General features: G+C 41.2%; 1 protein-coding gene across 6 annotated transcripts in view; it reads left to right on the forward strand.

Moving 5' to 3' along the window:
- NCALD (neurocalcin delta) overlaps positions 1-22,659 on the forward strand; it is a 428,946-nt gene that overhangs the window by 395,051 nt on the left and 11,236 nt on the right. For all 6 annotated transcript variants that reach the window (XM_029222620.1, XM_029222624.1, XM_029222622.1 and 3 more), the window contains one exon: positions 13,900-14,296. In XM_029222620.1, the coding sequence (XP_029078453.1) occupies positions 13,919-14,296 (378 nt within the window). In that variant the 5' untranslated portion in view covers positions 13,900-13,918. The remainder of the gene's footprint in view (positions 1-13,899; positions 14,297-22,659) is intronic.

The following is a 22,659-nucleotide window of genomic DNA, read 5'->3' on the forward strand; positions in this document are numbered from 1 at the left end:
TGGATCTAGAGACTGTCATACAGAGTGAAGTAAGTCAGAAAGAGAAAAACAAATATCGTATGTTAATGCATATATGTGAACCTAGAAAAATGGTACAGATGAACCAGTTTGCAGGGCAGAAATTGAGACAGATGTAGAGGACAAACATATGGACACCAAGGGGGGAAGGGGGGGGGGGGGGGGGGGGTGGTTGTGAAATGAATTGGGCGATTGGGATTGACATGTATACACTGATGTGTATAAAATGGATGACTAATAAGAAACTGCAGTATAAAAAAATAAGTAAAATTCAAAATCCAAAAAAAAAAATTTAGATGTTTGTCTTTTTTATTTTAAAGTGGATCCAACTCAGTTTTGATTACTGAAGTGTGTTAATTCTAATGCTTTTACTTCACTTCTGTGTTCTTGTACTATTACTTCCTGTACGAATACAATCAATTTCTAATTTTGCATAATTTTCTTATAATGGAAAATGCTGCTCTAAAGAAACAAGCGATCAACTCAGAGGATTGGAATAATGTTCTGTATCATTTTATATACTGTTGCACATCGTATAATTCATTAGTGAAGGGAAAGAGGAGTACTGGCAAATTTATCTTCCTCATTATTCAAATAGAATAGTTACATATAATATGACAACAACACTCTCCCATTATTGCTTTCTCTTTCAATAAAATTATTTGGATAAATTTGAGATTTTCATTATTTTTTTACTATAACCGTTTTCGTTGCAACCCAACTCATAAAGCCCAAATTTTATGTAAGAGTAAGCATATTTGAATCTTTGGATGTGTTAACAATGAGAAAGATCTAGGTTGTCAGTTCCAGCCGTTTGTTATACGATTCCATCGGTGCTTCTGAGTCCACAGTTTGCCTGTTTCATAAATGTAAGGCGTTTTGCTAGCTACACATGATGAATGCATAGCCCGACAGTCTCCTCTCTTTAGTTCATCTCGGCAGCTTCACACTGAGGCTGTATTTGCTGCCGCCATGACTACTAAGCTATGTGTACTAATGAGCCCTTTGGTGCTGCAAGATAAAATAGAAAAGGGCAGAAGTCGCGTTATTCAGGAAAAGGCAGAACGTAATTTTCTTTACAACGTCTTCTGCTGAAGTCGGGGCACGCTGTGGTTTGCCAGCACAGGTACCGCGATGTGGGTTTTTGTGCACGTGCAGGGCGTGGAGTGCAGGATGCCGCCTCTGCTGTCCTTGCCGCATCAGCCAGTGTGACGTCTACCTGATACGGCTTCCGCCAACCCCACCCCGGTAGTGACATGCCAGGAAAACGCTGCCAGCTTTTCGGAACAACTTTAGAATATTTTGAAAACATTTTTTTGCACTGATTCTACATTGTTTTTAAATGTTTACTATAATGTAAGAGAATATAGAGGGAGAAAACGGTAGCTCCATAGAAGTGACCCACTGCTGTCGAAATTTAGAAATAGGGAAAAGGTTAGGGCGTCCCCACTGGCAAGGGGGCAGGTGGGTGTGCAAGATAAGTTAGAAGACTCTCCCAGGCACACACACAGTCTAAAGAAGGAGGGGCTCGCCTAGTTGGACACAGAACCTCTTTCAGAGCCGGTGGGGATCCTTTGTTTGAATTTGTTGCATTTTTATCACGTTGTGGATGTATTTTCACCTTCCCTCTTTTCAGATTAAGCTTCCATTTTCATTTTCTCTTAACAAGAAATGGAAATAGTAAGCAGAGTGTAAATAGCTAGACAGGAAGGCTTTTCTTAAGCACACAGACCAACACTTGGCAACATACCCCCTGAGGCTTTGCTCTGTTTTCCACCACGAGGTGCTGTGCTGAGTGGACAGAGGACGAAGCTCTGTGTCCTACATCCACCTTTGAAACTTATCAGCCATGGTACCTTGGGGAACTACTTATATCATCACCCTCAATTTCTTTAATATAAGTAATTGATCTTGCCCCTTCCTTTCTCACGATATTTCAAGGATCTGCTGAAACAGGATGTGTGAAAGCCCTGTAAACATGCAAGAAGGGGCTATGCTTTATTTCAATTTGTGGCATTGGGTCGCTGGTGTAGTGCCCTGCATACCCTTGGCATTCTTTAAATGTCAGTGGAATTCTTTAAAGTGACACAAGCAATGTAATACTCTTTAAGGTCAGTAGAAAATAAGCTCAGTGGAATAGATCCATCGTTTCTTAGGCATCTACCACATGCCAGCGTCGTTCTCAGAGCTGTAAAGAGAAATGCCAACAAAACTCCACAGATGCGCTTAGTGCTCACTTAGAAGAGAAAGGGCAGCTGAATGTAGGAAGTAATAATCTCCACCTGACACCAAGTAAGATTTCAACGGGTAGAGAAGGAGAGACTCATGGTTATAATATTGACTATTGGGAAACACTTCAATGTTTACAAAGGGTTTTAAGTTTATTCTCTCATAAGCTTCATTCCCTGGACCAATGTGAGGATTAGAGTGGAAATAAAAGTGTGTGTCAAGTTCAGGATAGAGTGACGAATTCGGTGGTTCTGATGAGGTTGGGATGCAACCTGGAAGGGCCCTGAGGACCAAGCTATGGGCTTTAGCCTTTAATCTGTCATCAATACGGAACATGGAAGATTTTTGAGAAATAACATGACATGATCAGATGCAGAGCCTTAAGCCTGGAGAGCAGTTAACATTTCTGAATTCAGGTGAGAGATGATGAAGGTCTGCATTAAGAAATGGCAGCACTAATTGGAAATAAGTTGAGAGACAAGGATTTTCCTATGGCTGTTTTTTTCCCCCTAATGATAAATGGAGTTTTTTTAAAACCAGTTTATTCCTCTTTTTCACCTCTGATCTTAGAAAAGATGGTTTAAAAAAAGTAATAAAACAACGGAGAATCATTTCTTACCCCAGGTAGAGAAGAATTGATTTGGCGAGTCATTGATACCCGATGTTTGTTAGTGGTACCAATTTGTATCCAGTTTGTTCTGAAAATAGCATTCTTGTCCAGCCAGACTCTGAGAATGGGTTGTAAGTCCTCCTTAGAGCAGTAGGACCATCCCATTGCTGGAAGGCCGATTCGCCGTGGGACTTCTCTGAGCCTGCACTGATTCTGCCCCAGCCCCACTTCCCAGCCTCAGGAGGGAAGACCAGAGAAAGAAAGTGTCCTGCTCTCCATCAGCTGCTTCTCCAATGGGACCTCTTTGCTTAATTTCTGGTTAAAATAATGTCTTCTATGCAAGGAAAACATTCAGCCAGGGGTCTGGCAAGAGTCCTCTCTGGGTGCAAACCCACAAATGTCTTTCACATCTGGCAAGTGATCCAAGGGGGGAGTCAGGCAGGAAGCTAACAGTGGTTCTCTTTCTTTCTCATGTCACATTCTCGCTCTTGTTCTTTCTAATTCTTCATGGAAAAAAGGGGGATGACTCTGGAGGGCTCATCTTTGTAAGCAACCCACCAAACTGAATCCTTATCTCATTCAGATTAACAGTCAGTGTTTACTGAGCACCTGCTAGATGCCAGACACAATACTGAGTTTTTCCTCACTCATCGGGATTCCTTTTTCTCATTCCCTGTTTTCTCACCAAACAGCCCCATGAGAGAGGTGTTACTACGTCTATTTTACTGTAGAAGAATGAGACCCTTAGAGAGGTCAAATGACTTTCCCAAGGTCACATAACACTGTATTATAATAAGGACTTTAATTCAGTTCCTTTGCTACCAAGTCCAATTCTCTTTCCACACGCCTCGCTGGAGGACACAAAAGGTGCAAGAGGTTAAAAGAAGTTACTTCGCAGTCTCTCCTTGTCAGCCAATTATTGTACTTCTGACTTGTACGATAAGTTTGATGGATAAACGTTAATACTTTAGCCACATTGGCCAGGATAGAGATTGATTGATCACCACCTTCCAACAGAAGCATTCGAATACCAGAAGTGATCCAGCCAGAGATGTGGACGGGATGAGAGTGGGAGGGTGGTTCCCACGCTCCTCCCCTGGGACCACGAGCTGCATGAATTTGTCATGATGGTTAGCTTCTTAAGCCCCGGGGAGTAAAACCAAGATATAATATCCCTCTCACCAACAAAACTGCAAAAAATTGTAAAAATAAAATACTAATGAAAACACTCTGAGCTGCAACCAGAATACCAGCCTCCCTCCCTCCCTTTCTCTATCTCATGTAGGATGCTATTTTTGTAGGAATACGCATTTTAAGCCAGGAAACAGTAGATGTTAAGCACATGCTTGCTGAATAAATAAAAAAGAATTATAAGCTATTCTTAGACTCTGTGGAGGGGCTTGTATCAATTAGCTAAATGCATTTGCGGCCCCTGGAGAATGTCTAGAAATGGACACTTGAGCTTCTCTTGTGCCCCTCTGGCTACTGATTACATGATGAGGCCTGGATCCCCATAGCTGATCTACTTGCCCTCCTGAGCCCATGATGGCTCACTCTTCTGCCTTGCAATTTTATCAAAACCCAGAGTAGTACTTCCTGTCTTTTAAATAAGAGAATATTGGACTTCCCGTGTGGTCCAGTGGTTAGGACTCCACACTGCCACTGCAGGGGGCACGGGTTCGATCCCTGCTCAGGGAACTGAGGTCCCACATGCTGCACAGCATGGCCAAATAAATAAATAACTAAGAGAATATTTAGTACATTTAGCTAAGCAGAAATTTATCAAAATAGGAATTCCACGGAAGTCAGCCAAGGTAGGGTCTTAGCCTGTGGCAGCCCTGGAGAATTGTTGAGGGCCCTCAGAGCTTCCCCCTCTTTTCCTCCCTGCAGCTGGCCCTGACCTAGCATCTGCCACGAAGCGGCCCGGACAGGCAGCTCTGAGGCAGTGGCCTGATGGCCACGTGCACTGATGGCAAGGGGACACATACACTTCATCCGAAGACCTTGACTTCAGGCACTCCAACAATTTCTCTCTCTGGATCAGCTTTGTAGTTTCTGCATGTAGTTTAGTATGGCCCCTGTCCATTTACTCAAGGCCACTTAACTTAAGGGCACTTTAAGCATGCAATGTAAGTTCACCTCCAATTGCCAGCAATCTAGGAGTGGGTGGGGCGTGGGAGTCAGCCATTAGCTAGACTTGAAGTGGGGGGAAAGGAGTGGGCATGAAAAGTCAGGAGTTGAGTATTAAGCCACAGGGGATTTAGAGTGCTGTTTGGGTAAAATAGCTCTTCAGGCTGAAATGAGAGAGGGGGCATTCACGTGGTGGCAGTAGTGACAGGGTGGACATGGCCTCCTAGGTACTAGAAATAGCTAATGCCAAATTTGCGTGTGTGTGCCTGTGACACAGGCAGAGGGGGTGGTGTGCAATTCCAAGTCCAATTTCAATTCTAATTCAGTTCTAATCCTAGCTGGTGTATAAACTCTTACAAAATGCACGGTTAGCATATAAAGGCTCTAGAGGAAAATGGCTTGTTGGAGAATTTATAAGGGAGAGTCTAGAGATCATGGTACTTGTCAAAGACATCAAGAACATGTTTGTAATAAATACTGCCGAAGGAATCCAGGAACCATGACTAAGGTAGATGCCAAGGGAATGAAAGAAAAGTGGAATCAACCGAAATTGCCTTCGAGGGGGATTAGTTAAATAAATGTCATGCAATGGGCTGTAAGCCTCATGTCACTAATTATTCTGTCAGCTACCCAATTCAATGCTTGGCCCAAGGTCAGTGCTCAATACTGTCTGTTCAATCAATCAATCAATCAATCAATCAAAATTCAGCAATTTGAAAAGATGAGATACATCCATATGTATAACATGGAAGAATGCCCACAATATACTTTTAAGTGAAAATGATCCTCTTCATGGTTAGAGTGTACAGATTTCATATATGTGCATTTAAATATCTAATATGATATATATATATATATATATACATATATATGCATATATAAAACTGTTAATAGTGGTTATTTCTTATGGAGTACTACTGGATCAGAGCGAGGGTGTTCACATTCTAGTTTCGATATCCCTTTATTACTTACATTTTTTATAATAATAATAATGTAGCACTTTGGCAGTCAGCGAAACTAAAAATGATCGTTTCCATTTTGGGAAACAAAGGAAAGGGTTGTTGTTGGATAATGTTCTCTAAAGAGTCTATCAGAAATATATGTTTTATTGGCAGTAATATGGGTTGTACTTTATTTTTTATGGAAAAATAAAACTTGGAAAAGAGCCCAAAGCCAGGCCCTCTCAGTCTGAACTTCAGGCTCTATAGAACAAAGGCCCAGATATTTCAGAGACCATAAGCCCTACTCACCCTGGGAAGACCAGATGGGTTTCCCGGGCTTTATCTCAGAGCCTGTGGAAGGCAGAAGGCAGAGTGGATTTGTTTCTAGAGAGCCTTCTGCTCCCTATCTATTTTGTACCAGTTAAGTTCTCATCTCAAACCCCATCACCTCTCTGCAGGGGAAGTGAGTGCAGGGGTGTGACCAGGAGCACAGGTATGACCCCACAATCGGGAGATGTGGGTCCGAACACCCAGTCCTCATTGGGAAGAAGGCCTCCCTGCAAGCAGTGGCTTTGTGACATAGTTCAAGCAGTTCCAGCAAAGCCGTCTTGTGATCCACATGAGGAGGTAGGGAGCACATTTTGCTCCCTTATATGAGCTCATCTTACCAGAGGCTGGAGGAGAGAACATTCTTTGGTCGAGGCAACTAAGTTAGCGAGATTATTACATAACTTCAGTTCTCCCTCGGTAATATTTTAATTTTTTTCCCCTCTATGCACCACTGTGTTTCATTTCCTAATTTCCCCACTATATGTAAATATGCCAGTTTATATACATGGTGTCCTTTCAGACTTCCACTGAGAGGAAAGTTCCATTGAAGAGAAATTTCTGAAACAGTGTGCTCTTCAGGTTTTTATTTAGTCTTTTTTTTTTTCAGTGAGAATTAAGGACAACTGACCTTGAAATGAATTTGCTGGATTTTAGCCACCTGTAAAATTCAGATGGCTAAAACATCTGATGTCCCAGTGATGGTAAATGAATGCTTCCTCCCATTAACCTATAACTTTTATCATTTTCTTCCTTACATTTTAGGAACCCTTTTTCAGTTACGTTTTCGTAATTTAGACATTCCATTGGTTGAAAATTCAAAGCAACTCTTAGAGGACAAGGTTACATGTTCCAAACAGGCAAACGTTTTAATTAACCCGGCCTCTTTCGGAAACCACTGTGGGCTCTGTGTTCCTTGTTGCAGCTAAACGTGACTTTAGCTGCTAGCTTCTTGTCTATTCCATTTTAGGAGACCTCAGTGCACTTTGCATTGAGACTTCCTCTGAGGTTAACCAGGCTGTCCAGGGTAAATTATGGATTTTTTCCTGGAAAATCTAACTCTGGGCATTGAAGAATTAACTCACAGAGTTATGGGGAATCACAGAAATGAAATGCTGCAGCTCTTTCCAATCCACAGGTACAAAATATAAAGAAGGGAGCACATGCATTCCAAAAGGTTGCTCCCTACTCACCATTTCCTTTCCCTGTGGCATCATTTTTAGGAGCTATTCCTTTTTTAGTTCTTTTTAGATGGAAAGTTAACTTCATAGTTTAGATTCCTGTGCATGGTTCTTTGTTGGTGGTTTGGTGTCTTGTATATTTTTCCTTTTTCATCCATGGTCATTATTAACCCCAGATTTATTTTTTGGACACGGAGCGACTGGATGTGACTTATATTTCCCAAAATAAGTTGGGAAATTTCACATTGCCCAGCTCAGATTAAACTACTGAGTAACAGAATGCTGACGTTTAATAGAATACTGCATGTATTTCATTTAATGAAATGCAGTTGAGATTCAGCAAAAATTAATATATATTGTATATGATATATGTTATATATATATTTATAGTAGATAGATAGATAGGTAGGTAGGTAGATCTTACGGGGTATTTAAACTAAAAGGTGAGGACCCAATTGCTATTTAAAAGTATCCTTCAACGCCCTGAAGCAGAAGCCCTTAAGAGGTAAAAGATGGAGCGTGCAGGAGGCCAGGGTACGTGGGCAGGGGGCCTGAGAAGAAGTCAGGGATGGCCAGGGCCAGCTTCCACAGAGCCTTGTGGGCCAAAGGAGGGAGTCTGGATTTTCTTCTCAGTGTGTTAGGAAGCCCATATGGAGCTTTAAGCAGAGGAGTGACCTGGTCTGTTTTGTGTTTTTTAAAGGTCATTCTGGGGAGCTGAGTGGAGAGCAGATCGGGGCCAGGTAGGGAGAAGGAAGACAAGAGTCAAGAGTGAGAAGCCAGTGAGGAGGGTGTTGTAGACATTCAGGAAGGAGGCGATGATGGTTCAGACTGAGGTTTGACAGTGGAGATGGTGAGAATGAGTGTATCTGAGACCAGTTTTAGAGACAGAGGCAAGTTTAGACAGCACCTGCTGTTGGAACAAAAGTGCAAGGAATCATAGGTGAGTCCCAGGGGTTTAGAGTGAACAGCTGGGTGGAAGCTGATGTCCTTTACGGAGATGGGAGAGGCTGGGGTGGGGGAGTGAGCACAAGATTCAGAGAGGAAACCAAGAGCCTCAGTCCTCACCGTGCCGCTGCTTTGAGCACTTCCGTGTGCCCCCTTGAGCTGGCATGAAGGACACATGACGGAGTGGGCACATTTTCAGTCTCTGTGTCTTCCTGCCCCTTCGCTGCCCATCCCCATCATCCTCCCCGGCTGGTTCCTTCTCCTCTTTCAGATTCTAAACGGCAGGACGACGGAGGGCTCAGTCCTTATCCCCTTCTCTTTTCCATCCACATTCACTTCCTTGGCATTCTCATCCTGTCTTTTGCTATAAAGACTATCTATCTACTGATGACTGCCAATTTTATATTGCCTCCCTGGACCTCTTTCTCTAACTTTAGACACATCCAACTACCTGCTCAACATCTCCAATCAAATGTATGATAAGCATATCAGAACTAACACATGCACAACTAACTTAGCGCTGATACCCATGCCCCCTGCCTCACCCCGAACCCCTGCTTTTCCTGCATTTTTCTTAGTTCAGTAAATGTCAACTTCATCCTTTACTGTTCGTCTTTTTTTCACACCCTACAGCTGAACCGTCAACTAATCCTACTGACTATACCTTCAAGCTGTGTCCAGAATCCCACTAAGTCTCACATCTTCCACTGCTACCCTGGTTGCGCCATCTCTTGCCTGGGTTGCTGTCATCTCTTGCCTGGGTCACTGCGGTGGCCTCCTAACTGGTCTTCTCACCGCTGCTCTTACCTTTCTTTAGCTTTCTCTCAACACAGCAGCCAGAGTGATCCTGTTAGAATATAAATCACTCCTATCATTTCTCTGCTAAAAATCCTGCGGTGGCTGCCTCTCCCTCAGAGTATAAGCCAGTTACTTCCCGGTCCCACATTCTGATCCTCATTACTCTTCTGATCTCATCTCCTTCCTTTCCTCGCACCCTTGCTCCAGCCCTGTCCTTGGGCGTGCTAATAAGCATATTCCCTGTGTAGACCCTTCTCATCTGCTGTTTTCTCGGCCTGTAATAGTCTTCTCTCAGTCATCTCCATGGCTACCTCCTTCCCTCTCTGGTCTTTTACAAAGGTCACTTTCTTAACGGGGCCTTCCCTGGCTTTTTATTTAAAACATCAACACCTACCCACCCATTCCTGGCATTCCCCACTCACCTTACTTTTCTCCATGGCACATCTCCTTCTAACATTTCACTTACCTTATTTATTGTCTGTCTCTTGCCACTAGGCTGTAAGCTGCATGAGAACAGGAGCTTTGCCTGTTTGTTCCCTGCTGAATTTCCAGTGTCTTGAGCCTTGCCTCCCTCCTGGTAGACGCTTAGCCCATATTTGTAGAATGGGTGAGCTCTAACAGGAGGTTGTCTCTTCCCTCTAACTACTTCTTTCTGACTTCATATGGAACTGTTGTCTTAATTTCTATGTGTGCTTATCTGTGAAGCTAGTAGGGCATAGTGAAAAAAAAGCAGTAGACAGCCCCATGCAAATCAAGCTTCCCACTTGGCTCTCTCATTCAAAAGCTGTGTAACTTGAGACAAGTCACTTTGCCTCTCAGAGTTTCCTTCCTTCCTGCCTGCCTTCCTTCCTTTCTTTCGCTTATGAAATGGCGAAAGCTACCCTGCCATCACTCAGGGTTGCTGTGAAGGTTCAATAGAATAACGTATGAAGTGCCATCAAGAATAAGATGCAGTTTTCACTGACCATAGCATCTGGCCTTGACTCAATGCCAGAGCTTTACGTATATGACTGTCTCGTTTAATTCTCACGTAGAATCAGTGAGACATGAGCTTGTACAACTGAACTCATGTCACAGATGAGAAGACTGAGGTGCACCAAGAAATTAAGTGAATTACCTGAGAGCTAGTCAATGGTAAAGCCAGGCTTTGAACCCAAAAGCATTTTTATTCCATGGCCTGAGTTTTCCTCATTGTGTTCTACTGGCACAAGATAAATGTTTTAATGACCAAATATGGAGTGATTAAAAGGATGTGACCTGAGGTACAACTTCTGTCTCCAGATGATTTGTTTTCTTGACTGCTAATTAATGTAGCATTTCCCTTAATGTTATTTTTTTCCCCCTCTTCAACTCAAACAGCAGAAATTCCTGTCTTCCAAAGAAAAAAAGGTATTGTCAGGCATTTTTCTATCTTTCCCTTCCTCCCTCAAAGAATGAAATGCTATCCTGTGTCCCCGGAGATTTCTGTCATACAGCCTAACCAAGTCCAGATGGTTTTCTCAAGTTCAGACATCATACTTAGTAAAGTGTGTGTAGTTATCTACAGAAACAAGTTCTGGACTAAATTGCAAACACCCGCTTCCCAGATAACTTATTCCATGCTCTTCTGCCTTGTTTGTGTTATGGCCTGTCTGTGCTAATGAATTTGTAAATGTGGTTTAATTACTGTTTACCGGAAAAATAGCTGCACACAGATCAGTGTCAGTGGGAGTCTTAGCCAAAATGTTGAGGCAATTTGTTTCTAGGGCAAAACCAGCTAATAAATGAGAAGCACTTTTTAAATGTTGGGAAGGGAGCTTCAGTTCGGTTTTGAAGAAACAGTTTTTTATATATCCTGGGAAATAAATCATTCTTTAAGAGAGTGGATTTAAATATCAAAGTGGCATTTTTTTTCCCAAGGCCTTGCACTCGGTAATTTGCACGGAACCAAAGTATTCTAACAGTGATTTGATTGAATACCACACCAAAGGGCTATCCTCTAAAGAACTCACCAAAAGGAAAACTCAAAATTACTTGTAAATTCCAGAAAATGTTTCGGAGCTCTGTAAATCCATGTATTATGTATTACCTCGTGTTTCTGCATTCTTGCCTCAGGCAAATTGCCAACTTAGCAACTAAATGACAGTTTTAAAATTCTAATAGAAACCAGCCTCTCCAACTTTTCTTTTTTTCCTCCAGGAGAAAAAAAAAAAACGGGACACGAGAGGGAAGTGAAAGTTATTGAAAGGTTCAATTTATAAATTGTTTGTGCTCTGCTTGGAGTTGTAGTTTAATTTTGCTCTTGCGTAAAATGGTATTTGCCTGATTCTGCGTAAAGGGGCACCTTTGAAAGTAAATAAATTCTCACGGGCAACTGTTGGTCCTGCTAATAGGGAGGAAGCTCTGTCACGCTACCCTTCGGGGGATGCCTTCCTCAGAGCCAGAGTGGGCCGGTTCTGCCTTCAGTGAGAACTCAGAAAACAAAAGCAATCAACTTGGCAACTAATAAAGATGTTTGTCATTTCCTGAACTGTGGATATAACAAAGAATTTGAGCAGTGTGAGATGCAAACCCTGCCCTCAAGAAGTTTATTTTTAGTGGGGGCAGCAGACAGGTACACAGGCAATTCAATCTAAGAGATCCCAAGGCGGGGGGAGGGGGAATCGAGTGAAGGTGGTCAGCAAGTACAAACTTCCAGTTACAGTGTAAGATACATAAGTTCTGGGGATGCAGTGTGCAGCATGGTGACTATAGTTAACAATATTGTGTTGTATATTTAAAAGTTCCTAGGAGAATAGATCTTAAAAGTTCTCATCAGAGGAAACAAATTCTGTAGCTATGTGAGGTGATGGATGTTAACTAGACTTATTCTGGTGATCATTTCCCAGTATATACATACATCAGGTCTTACGTCATATACCTCAAACTTATTCCGTGCTCTATGACAATTAGATCTCAATAAAATTAGCGGGCAAAAGAGACCCCAAGACCAAGTCTTAACTACCAAATACCTTTAGTGTCTCAAATAACCGTATGAAAGCCAGGGCCTCATCTTTGGGGCAGAAAGACTCCTTTTCCAGGAGGGTTATTGCATATTTCCACATTGTAATTATTTATCTGTCTGTCAGTCGTTTCTTCATTCATTAACTCACCCAATGTTATTTGTGATGGGCCCTAGAGAGACAAAGTAACTTCAACAAGACTCCATCTCAAGGAGCTTACCCTGCAGTGGGAGGGAGGCAGACATAAACAAACACCACAAAGTGAAAATCTCAAAGAAACTGGGAATCATTATTAAAATGGGGATGTGTTATCTTTTATATATTCTATGTTTCCAATACAAGAAAAATGTAAAATATAAGTGCAGAGCCCCTTTATTAAAAGGGATTTATCTTAACCATGCTTAAATCATAAGACTTTGGACATGAGAACTAAGCTCAGATATCACCTCCTCCAAGAAAGCTTCCCTGATAGCACCCATGTCCCCTTTTGGCTTGAGTGTCCTTTCTATGTACTCTCACTGCACCATGTCCATTCCCCTGATACCATGTTTTGAATTTTTATTGTGTTGTCCTCTTACTGCCACTACCACCTCCATAAATACACAACTGGGTACCCCTTAAGGAGGAGGGGACACATCTTACTCTTTGCATTCGCAGCGCTAGAAGCATACCTGGTATGTGACACTCGGTTAATGTTGAATAGCTCTGTGAGTGGGAAGATGATAATTACAGGTTTTTTCCCCATCTAATAAAAGTTGCCTTTTATTCCCCACATTATATTAAGTTTTAAAATATGTAACAAAGGGTATATATTCTTGTTTTTTGAAATGTAAATGTATTAAAATGTAAATATATTAAATGTAAATGTATTAAAACATTTATTAATAGCATATTTAGATAAAGGCGCATACAAAAAATCTAGAAGGACACACACCGAAATGCTGGTGGTGGTTATCTCGTAAGTGTTAAGGTTTGAAATGATGCTAACTTTGTCTTTATGCATCACTGTGTTGTTTAACTATTTTACTATGGATGTGCTACTATTATGATAAGAAAATATGAAGTAATTTGTATTTTAAAAAGGAAAATTTGGCCCATTTCATAAGCCACAATCATGGGACATAAACAACTTTATGAAACATCATCCTTATCATCTAACGCAATGTTGACAGTGATTTGACTTTGGATTTAAACAACTGACCAAGCTTGGTGGCATTTAATGGAATTACTCATGTCTGTGTTTATAATATTCAGAAGGTACCCAAGCACTTTATTTGCAGTTGTCTAAAATGTGCGAAATTATCTCTTTTGCTCGCTCTCTTTTGTTCCTTTCCTTTAATTCTCCCTGCTAATACTTGGATTGGGTGTTAGAACCCCAGTCTTTTTAAAGCCAGGCTTAACCTCTTGCAAATAGATAAGGCAGAACTAAGTAGCCAATTAATTCTCTCCCTCTCTCTTTCTTTCTCTCTCTTTTTCATTATAAATCTCCTGTTTTTAGGGCGGCTCTGTGTAGAAGAGATATCAGTTTTCTGGTCCGTGATAGTGCTCTGCTGTACATCTTCTGCCTGCCCGTCTTTCAACATTTTGTCTGGCTGACCAGAAAGTTGGAAAACCCTAGACAATGTTATTGGACTAACAGTTTATTTCTTTTTCCCAAAGGAACAATCACAGGTTGTAAAATGTGCCTCTAAAGAACAGGTTTAAAAAACTATATATACTATATTCTTTTTTATCTGCAGCTGAATTCTTGCCACCAAGATGGGGAAACAGAACAGCAAGCTACGCCCAGAGGTCATGCAGGACTTGCTGGAAAGCACAGATTTTACAGAGCACGAGATCCAGGAATGGTATAAAGGCTTCTTGAGAGACTGCCCCAGTGGACATTTGTCAATGGAGGAGTTTAAGAAAATTTACGGGAACTTTTTCCCTTATGGGGATGCTTCCAAATTTGCAGAGCACGTCTTTCGCACCTTCGATGCCAATGGAGATGGGACAATAGACTTTAGAGAATTCATCATAGCCCTGAGTGTAACGTCAAGGGGGAAGCTGGAGCAGAAGCTGAAATGGGCCTTCAGCATGTATGACCTGGATGGGAATGGCTACATCAGCAAGGCAGAAATGCTCGAGATTGTGCAGGTACGTGGACTTTGCCCGTTACAAAGAGAAGAGTGTGAGTCACAGTAAGAATTGGGAGGTCCACAGTGCAGCTTAGTGGAGAGATTGCAAACGGGTGGTCCGCCTGGGCACTGATTTGGCCTAGCCAGTGTCTTTGAAAATGTGGAACCCATATACAAAACAGGGAGGTTACATATAAACATGCAGATTGGTTAGTATCTCTTGGAAACTCAGGAGCTCTGGCCACACTGGGCCCACACTCTTGCCTGGCATAGGTGCCCTGGGGCTTTGTGGTGACTCCTCCCTACAGAGGGACATGCACTCTTCAGCTGGTCATGCTCACTGTGGCCACTCCATCTATTCAGTGCAATGACCTGCCTGGACCTAGAGCCTGGAGTGATGTTTAATGATCAAACTCTGACCTGGGTTCAAATCCTGCCTCTTTCAGTCACTACCTCTGTGACTTTAACCCAAGCGAGCCTCAGTGTCCTTATCTGTAAAATGGGACTATCAACAGGGCCCACTGCTGTGGGATTGTTTTAAGATTAGACTGACTCTCCGTGTTCAATGCTTAGCACAGTGCCAGCCTTACAGAAAAGCTCATCATCACTGCCATCACTAATTTCCAACTTTATTAGACACTTGAATAAAAGTAGGGATCTCTAATCTAGCTTCTGTCTCGTCAGAGATACAAACAGTGCAGAATCAAGGCCTCCATCATTTTAATAGGAAGCACTCCATTTTATTTCCCCAAATCACTCACCCAGAGTAAATTTCCCAAACAGAACAGGAAAAGGGGTCGTTTTTCCTTTCACCACCCCCTCTTCTTTGCAAGTCCACACTCAGGCCTTGTCACTGTCCCAAGAAGCTGTGTGCCTTTGTGGGGATTCTCACTGTTTGGTTCTAGCTGGTCTGCACCATGTAGGAGAATGCATATCTGCAGATGCTACAATCGCTTCAGAGGCGGCATTGTCTTTTAGGTGTCTGGGAAAACACCTGTTAGAAAGTGATAAGATGGAGGCAGGCTGTGGGCCGGCAGAATCATACAGAAATTAAGGCTCTATTTGTTAAAGTAAGTGAAACTGCAGCTTGATTACAAGTGTCAGCACATAAATTCCTTGCTGAACTTCTGTCCCTCCAAGAATGAGAAATTCAAGCCATTTAATGTAAAATGCAAATTCATGATGTTCACCTGCAAATACTAATAAGTGGTCAGGGTGAAGACCGAGGCTTGTCAATGAATGGAGGGTGGAACTCCATAAATTATCTAGTTTTTCTTCTTTATTGTTGCTTTCTGTGGTGTAATTTTGGTATCCACAGAATATTGGTGGTGGTAACAGACTGGAATCCTTTTGTTTTTCCTGGCATTGGTAGGAAGGATTCTATTGTGGACTCTGTAACACTGAAATACACGGTATTGGTTTCCTCTTGGAAACCAATTGGCTGCTGTAACAAAGGGCCATAAACTTAGTGGCTTAGAACAACACACATTTATTATCTTACAGTTCTGGAGGTCAGAGATCTGAAATCGGTTTCACTGGGCTAAAATCAAGGTGTCCGCAGCTTGCATTCTGTCTGGAGGTTTTAGAGGAAAATCTGTTTCCTTGCCTTTCCTACTTTTTGAAACATTCCTTAGCATGTGGCCCTTTTATATCCATCTTCAAAGCCAGCAACAGTGGGATTGAGTTCTTCTCACGTTGCCATTCCCCTGGGTATCTCATTCTGCTTCTCCCTTCCACTCATAAAGACCCTGTGAGTACACTAGGACACCCCAGATAATTCAGAATAATCCCCCCTAGCTCAAGATCCTTAACATAATTACATCTGCAAAGTCCCTTTTACTGTGTAAGGTAACATATTCACAGGTTTCAGGGATTAGGACATGCACATCTTGGGGGGGGCCATTATTCAGTCTCCCACGTATGTCCAAACGCCGTTACGTTCCTTTTTCCAAAAAATAATTTTGTGCTATATCAACATCTGGGTGAAAAAGCAAAACCATATGCAGATTTATTTTTAGAGTCTTACACAAACATTTTCACATTCATGTGTTTGTTTTTTTAAAGTGACAAACTTAGGAACATGAGTTAGGTCCAATATTTTATTATTGCATCAAAACCATCTCTCATGAGTCTTAAGCCAGATCACAATTCTGACGTTTCTCCCGTAACGGCAGATCCTCTCCTGGGGCGGGGGGAGGGCCCTAGTCTCAGCCCCCGGCTGCAAGAGGAAGGAGAATCCTTCCTGTCCCACAGAGTTCTCTGTCCCTGAGCCCAGCCAGAGGCAGGTCTGAGCACCCACACCCAGCCCAGCACAGGCTGTGTTTCAGGAAGGGGGCAGCGAGCATGTGAGTAGCGTTGCGCATTGAACCACAAGTGCTCAGGTGCTCTCTGGGATCTTGGGGGTGAGGGAACATGAACTTAGGGATCCATCAACAGGACCTCAGGGAGAGAATGCAGGAAGAACAGAGAGTGAAACTGACCCCTTCTGTTCTCAGAAAGTAACTAGGACCCTTGAAAGAACACGTTTTAACTACAGGACTGTCATTGGGTAGGAGTCCACAATCTGTGTTGCTTTACTCTTATGATTGAATGAAAATCACAGGCTTAGACAAAAATTGATCACCGGGATCCAAAACAAAGATGAAGAGGGAGTCAAGGGAAGAATTGGCATGTGAGAGCGGTTGTCTGAGCAAAGCAGGTCAATATCACCTTGCCCCTCTCCTTTTCAATCTCCTTTTCCTTCTTTTCCTCGGGTAAATTATTTAACCTTTCTGTGCACTGTTCTCATGATTTGTGAACTGGAACCAATCATAGCACCCGCCTCAAGAGTAACCGTAAGGGTTCAACATTTATTACAAGTAGAGTACCTAGAACAGTGCCTCTCAATGGGTATCCTTCAGTAAATGTTGACTACTATTATTCTATAGACGTTTCTGGAGCTGTGACAGGACGTTTCCCTGCAAAATAAAGGGAGGTCATTTCCCATTCGAAGGACAAAGTAATAGAGTCTCCCATTAAGTTTTTTTTTTTTTTTAACTTTATTCGAGTATAATTGCTTTACAATGGTGTGTTAGTTTCTGCTTTATAACAAAGTGAATCAGTTATACATATACATATATTCCCATATCTCTTCCCTCTTGCATCTCCCTCCCTCCCACCCTCCCTATCCCACCCCTCTAGGTGGTCACAAAGCACCGAGCTGATCTCCCTGTGCTATGCGGCTGCTTCCCACTAGCTATCTACCTTACGTTTGGTAGTGTATATATGTCCATGCCTCTCTCTCACTTCTTCCCAGGTTACCCTTCCCCCTCCGCATACCCTCAAGTCCATTCTCTAGTAGGTCTGTGTCTTTATTCCCGTCTTACCCCTATGTTCTTCATCACATTTTTTTTTCTTAGATTCCATTTATATGTGTTAGCATACGGTATTTGTCTTTCTCTTTCTGACTTACTTCACTCTGTATGACAGACTCTAGGTCCATCCACCTCACTACAAATAACTCAATTTCGTTTCTTTTTATGGCTGAGTAATATTCCATTGTATATATGTGCCACATCTTCTTTATCCATTCATCCGATGATGGACACTTAGGTTGCTTCCATCTCCTCGCTATTGTAAATAGAGCTGCAATGAACATTTTGCTACATGATTCTTTTTGAATTACGGTTTTCTCAGGGTATGCCCAGTAGTGGGATTGCTGGGTCATATGGTAGTTCTACTTGTAGTTTTTTAAGGAACCTCCATACTGTTCTCCATAGTGGCTGTACCAATTAACATTCCCACCAGCAGTGCAAGAGAGATCCCTTTTCTCCACACCCTCTCCAGCATTTATTGTTTCTAGATTTTTTCATGATGGCCATTCTGACTTGTGTGAGATGATATCTCATTGTAGTTTTGATTTGCATTTCTCTAATGATTGATGATGTTGAGCATCCTTTCATGTGTTTGTTGGCAGTCTGTATATCTTCTTTGGAGAAATGTCTACTTAGGTCTTCTGCCCATTTTTGGATTGCATTGTTTGTTTTCTTGCTATTGAGCTGCATGAGCTGCTTGTAAATTTCGGAGATTAATCCTTTGTCAGTTGCTTCATTTGCAAATATTTTGTCCCATTCTGAGGGTTGTCTTTTGGTCTTGTTTATGGTTTCCTTTGCTGTGCAAAAGCTTTGAAGTTTCATTAGGTCCCATTTGTTTATTTTTGTTTCTATTTTCATTTCTCTAGGAGGTGGGTCAAAAAGGACCTTGCTGTGATTTATGTCATAGAGTGTTCTGCCTATGTTTTCCTCTAAGAGTTTTATAGTGTCCGGCCTTATATTTAGGTCTTTAATCCATTTTGAGTTTATTTTTGTGTATGGTGTTAGGGAGTGTTCTAATCTCATACTTTTACATGTTGCTGTCCAGTTTTCCCAACACCACTTATTGAAGAGGCTGTCCTTTCTCCACTGTACATTCCAGCCTCCTTTATCAAAGATAAGGTGACCATATGTGCGTGGGTTTATCTCTGGGATTTCTATCCTGTTCCAATGATCTATATTTCTGTTTTTGGTCCAGTACCATACTGTCTTGATTACTGTAGCTTTGTAGTATAGTCTGAAGTCAGGGAGCCTGATTCCTCCAGCTCCGTTTTTCTTTCTCAGGATTGCTTTGGCTATTCGGGGTCTTCTGTGTTTCCCTACAAATTGTGAAATTTTTGGTTCTAATTCTGTGAAAAATGCCATTGGTAGCTTGACAGGGATTGCATTGACTCTGCAGATTGCTTTGGGTAGTAGAGTCATTTTCACAATGTTGATTCTTCCAACCCAAGAGCATGGTATATCTCTCCATCTGATTGTATCATCTTTAATTTCTTTCATCAGTGTCTTATAATTTTCTGCATACAGGTCTTTTGTCTCCTTAGGTAGGTTTATTCCTAGATATTCTTTTTGTTGCAATGGTAAATAGAAGTGTTTTTTTAATTTCACTTTCAGATTTTTCATCATTAGTGTATAGGAATGCCAGAGACTTCTGTGCATTAATTTTGTATCCTGATACTTTACCAAAATCATTGATTAGCTCTAGTAGTTTTCTGGTAGCATCTTTAGGATTCCCTATGTATAGTATCATGTCATCTGCAAACAGTGACAGCTTTACTTCTTCTTTTCCGATTTGGATTCCTTTTATTTCCTTTTCTACTCTGATTGCTGTGGCTAAAACTTCAACATTATGTTGAATAATAGTGATGAGAGTGGGCAACCTTGTCTTATTCCTGATCTTAGTGGAAATGGTTTCAGTTTTTCACCGTTGAGGACGATGTTGGCTGTGGGTTTGTCATATATGGCCTTTATTATGTTGAGGAAAGTTCCCTCTATGCCTACTTTCTGGAGGGTTTTTATCATAAATGGGTGTTGAATTTTGTCGAAAGTTTTCTCTGCATCTATTGAGATGATCATGTGGTTTTTCTCCTTCAGTTTGTTAATCTGGTGTATCACGTTGATTGATTTGTGTATATTGAAGAATCCTTGCATTCCTGGAATAAACCACACTTGATCATGGTGTATGATCCTTTTAATGTGCTGTTGGATTCTGTTTGCTAGTATTTTGTTGAGGATTTTTGCATGTATGTTCATCAGTGATATTGGCCTGTAGTTTTCTTTCTTTGTGACATCCTTGTCTGGTTTTGGTATCAGGGTGATGGTGGCCTCGTAGAATGAGTTTGGGCGTGTTCCTCCCTCTGCTATATTTTGGAAGAGTTTGAGAAGGATAGGTGTTAGCTCTTCTCTAAATGTTTGATAGAATTTGCCTGTGAAGCCATCTGGTCCTGGGCTTTTGTTTGTTGGAAGATTTTGAATCACAGTTTCAATTTCAGTGCTTGTGATTGGTCTGTTCATATTTTCTATTTCTTCCTGATTCAGTCTTGGCAGGTTGCACATTTCTAAGAATTTGTCCATTTCTTCCAGGTTGTCCATTTTATTGGCATAGAGTTGCTTGTAGTAATCTCTTACGATCTTTTGTATTTCTGCAGTGTCAGTTGTTACTTTTCCTTTTTCATTTCTAATTCTGTTGATTTGAGTCTTCTCCCTTTTTTTCTTGATGAGTCTGGCTAATGGTTTATCAATTTTGTTTATCTTCTCAAAGAACCAGCTTTTAGTTTTATTGATCTTTGCTATCATTTCTTTCATTTCTTTTTCATTTATTTCTGATCTGATCTTTGTGATTTCTTTCCTTTTGCTAACTGTGGGGTTGTTTTGTTCTTCTTTCTCTAATTGCTTTAGGTGCAAGGTTAGGTTGTTTATTCAGGATGTTTCCTGTTTCTTAAGGTAGGATTGTATTGCTATAAACTTCCCTCTTAGAACTGCTTTTGCTGCATCCCATAGGTTTTGGGTCGTCGTTTCTCCATTGTCATTTGTTTCTAGGTATTTTTTGATTTCCTCTTTGATTTCTTCAGTGATCACTTCGTTATTAAGTAGTGTATTGTTTAGCCTCCATATGTTTCTATTTTTTACAGATCTCTTCCTGTAATTGATATCTAGTCTCATAGCGTTGTGGTCGGAAAAGATACTTGATACAATTTCAATTTTCTTAAATTTACCAAGGCTTGATTTGTGACCCAAGATATGATCTATCCTGGAGAATGTTCCATGAGCATTTGAGAAAAATGTGTATTCTGTTGTTTTTGGATGGAATGTCCTATAAATATCAATTAAGTCCAACTTGTTTAGTGTATCATTTAAAGCTCGTGTTTCCTTATTTATTTTCATTTTGGGTTATCTGCCCATTGGTGAAAGTGGGTTGTTAAAGTCCCCTACTATGAATGTGTTACTGTCGATTTCCGCTTTTATGGCTGTTAGCATTTGCCTTATGTATTGAGGTGCTCCTATGTTGGGTGCATAAATATTTACAATTGTTATATCTTCTTCTTGGATCGATCCCTTGATCATTATGTAGTGTCCTTCTTTATCTCTTGTAATAGTCTTTATTTTAAAGTCTATTTTGTCTGATATGAGAATTGCTCCTCCAGCTTTCTTTTAGTTTCCATTTGCATGGAATATCTTTTTCCATCCCCTCACTTTCAGTCTGTATGTGTCCCTAGGTCTGAAGTGGGTCTCTTGTAGACAGCATATATATGGGTCTTGTTTTTGTATCCATTCAGCCAGTCTGTGTCTTTTGTTGGGAGCATTTAATCCATTTACATTTAAGGTAGTTATCGAGATGTATGTTCCTATTCCCATTTTCTTGATTGTTTTGGGTTTGTTATTGTAGGTCTTTTCCTTCTCTTGTGTTTCTTGCCTAGAGAAGTTCCTTTAGCATTTGTTGTAAAGCTGGTTTGATGGTGCTGAACTCTCTCAGCTTTTGCTTGTCTGTAAAGGCTTTAATTTCTCCATCAAATCTGAATGAGATCCTTGCTGGGTAGAGTAATCTTGGTTGTAGGTTTTTCTCCTTCATCACTTTAAATATGTCCTGCCAGTCCCTTCTGGCTTGCAGAGTTTCTGCTGACAGATCAGCTGTTAACCTTATGGGGATTCCCTTGTGTGTTATTTGTTGTTTTTCCCTTGCTGCTTTTAATATGCTTTCTTTGTATTTAATTTTTGACAGTTTGATTAATATGTGTCTTGGCGTGTTTCTCCTTGGATTTGTCCTGTATGGGACTCTCTGTGCTTCCTGGACTTGATTAACTATTTCCTTTCCAATATTAGGGAAGTTTTCAACTATAATCTCTTCAGATATTTTCTCAGTCCCTTTCTTTTTCTCTTCTTCTTCTGGGACCCCTATAATTCGAATGTTGGTGTGTTTAATGTTGTTCCAGAGGTCTCTGAGACTGTCCTCAGTTCTTTTCATTTTTTTTTTCTTTATTCTGCTCTGCAATAGTTATTTCCACGCTTTTATCGTCCAGATCACTTATCCGTTCTTCTGCCTCAGTTATTCTGTAATTGATCCCTCTAGAGTATTTTTAATTTCATTTATTGTGTTGTTCATCGTTGTTTGTTTCATCTTTACTTCTTCTAGGTCCTTGTTAAACGTTTCTTGTATTTTCTCCATTCTATTTCCAAGATTTTGGATCATCTTTACTATCATTACTCTGAATTCTTTTTCAGGTAGACTGCCTATTTCCTCTTCATTTGTTTGGTCTGGTGGGTTTTTACCTTGCTCCTTCATCTGCTGTGTATTTCTCTGTCTTCTCATTTTGCTTAACTTACTGTGTTTGGGGTCTCCTTTCTGCAGGCTGCAGGTTCGTAGTTCCCGTTGTTTTTGGTGTCTGCCCCTAGTGGCTAAGGTTGGTTCAGTGGGTTGTGTAGGCTTTCTGGTGGAGGGGACTAGTGCCTGTGTTCTGGTGGATGAGGCTGGATCTTGTCTTTCTGGTGGGCAGGTCCACGTCTGGTGGTGTGTTTTGGGGTGTCTGTGGCCTTA

The sequence above is a fragment of the Monodon monoceros genome, unplaced genomic scaffold, assembly GCF_005190385.1.
Source record: "Monodon monoceros isolate NGI ecotype Baffin Bay Population unplaced genomic scaffold, NGI_Narwhal_1 Super_Scaffold_14, whole genome shotgun sequence".
NCBI classification, from domain to species: domain Eukaryota; kingdom Metazoa; phylum Chordata; class Mammalia; order Artiodactyla; family Monodontidae; genus Monodon; species Monodon monoceros.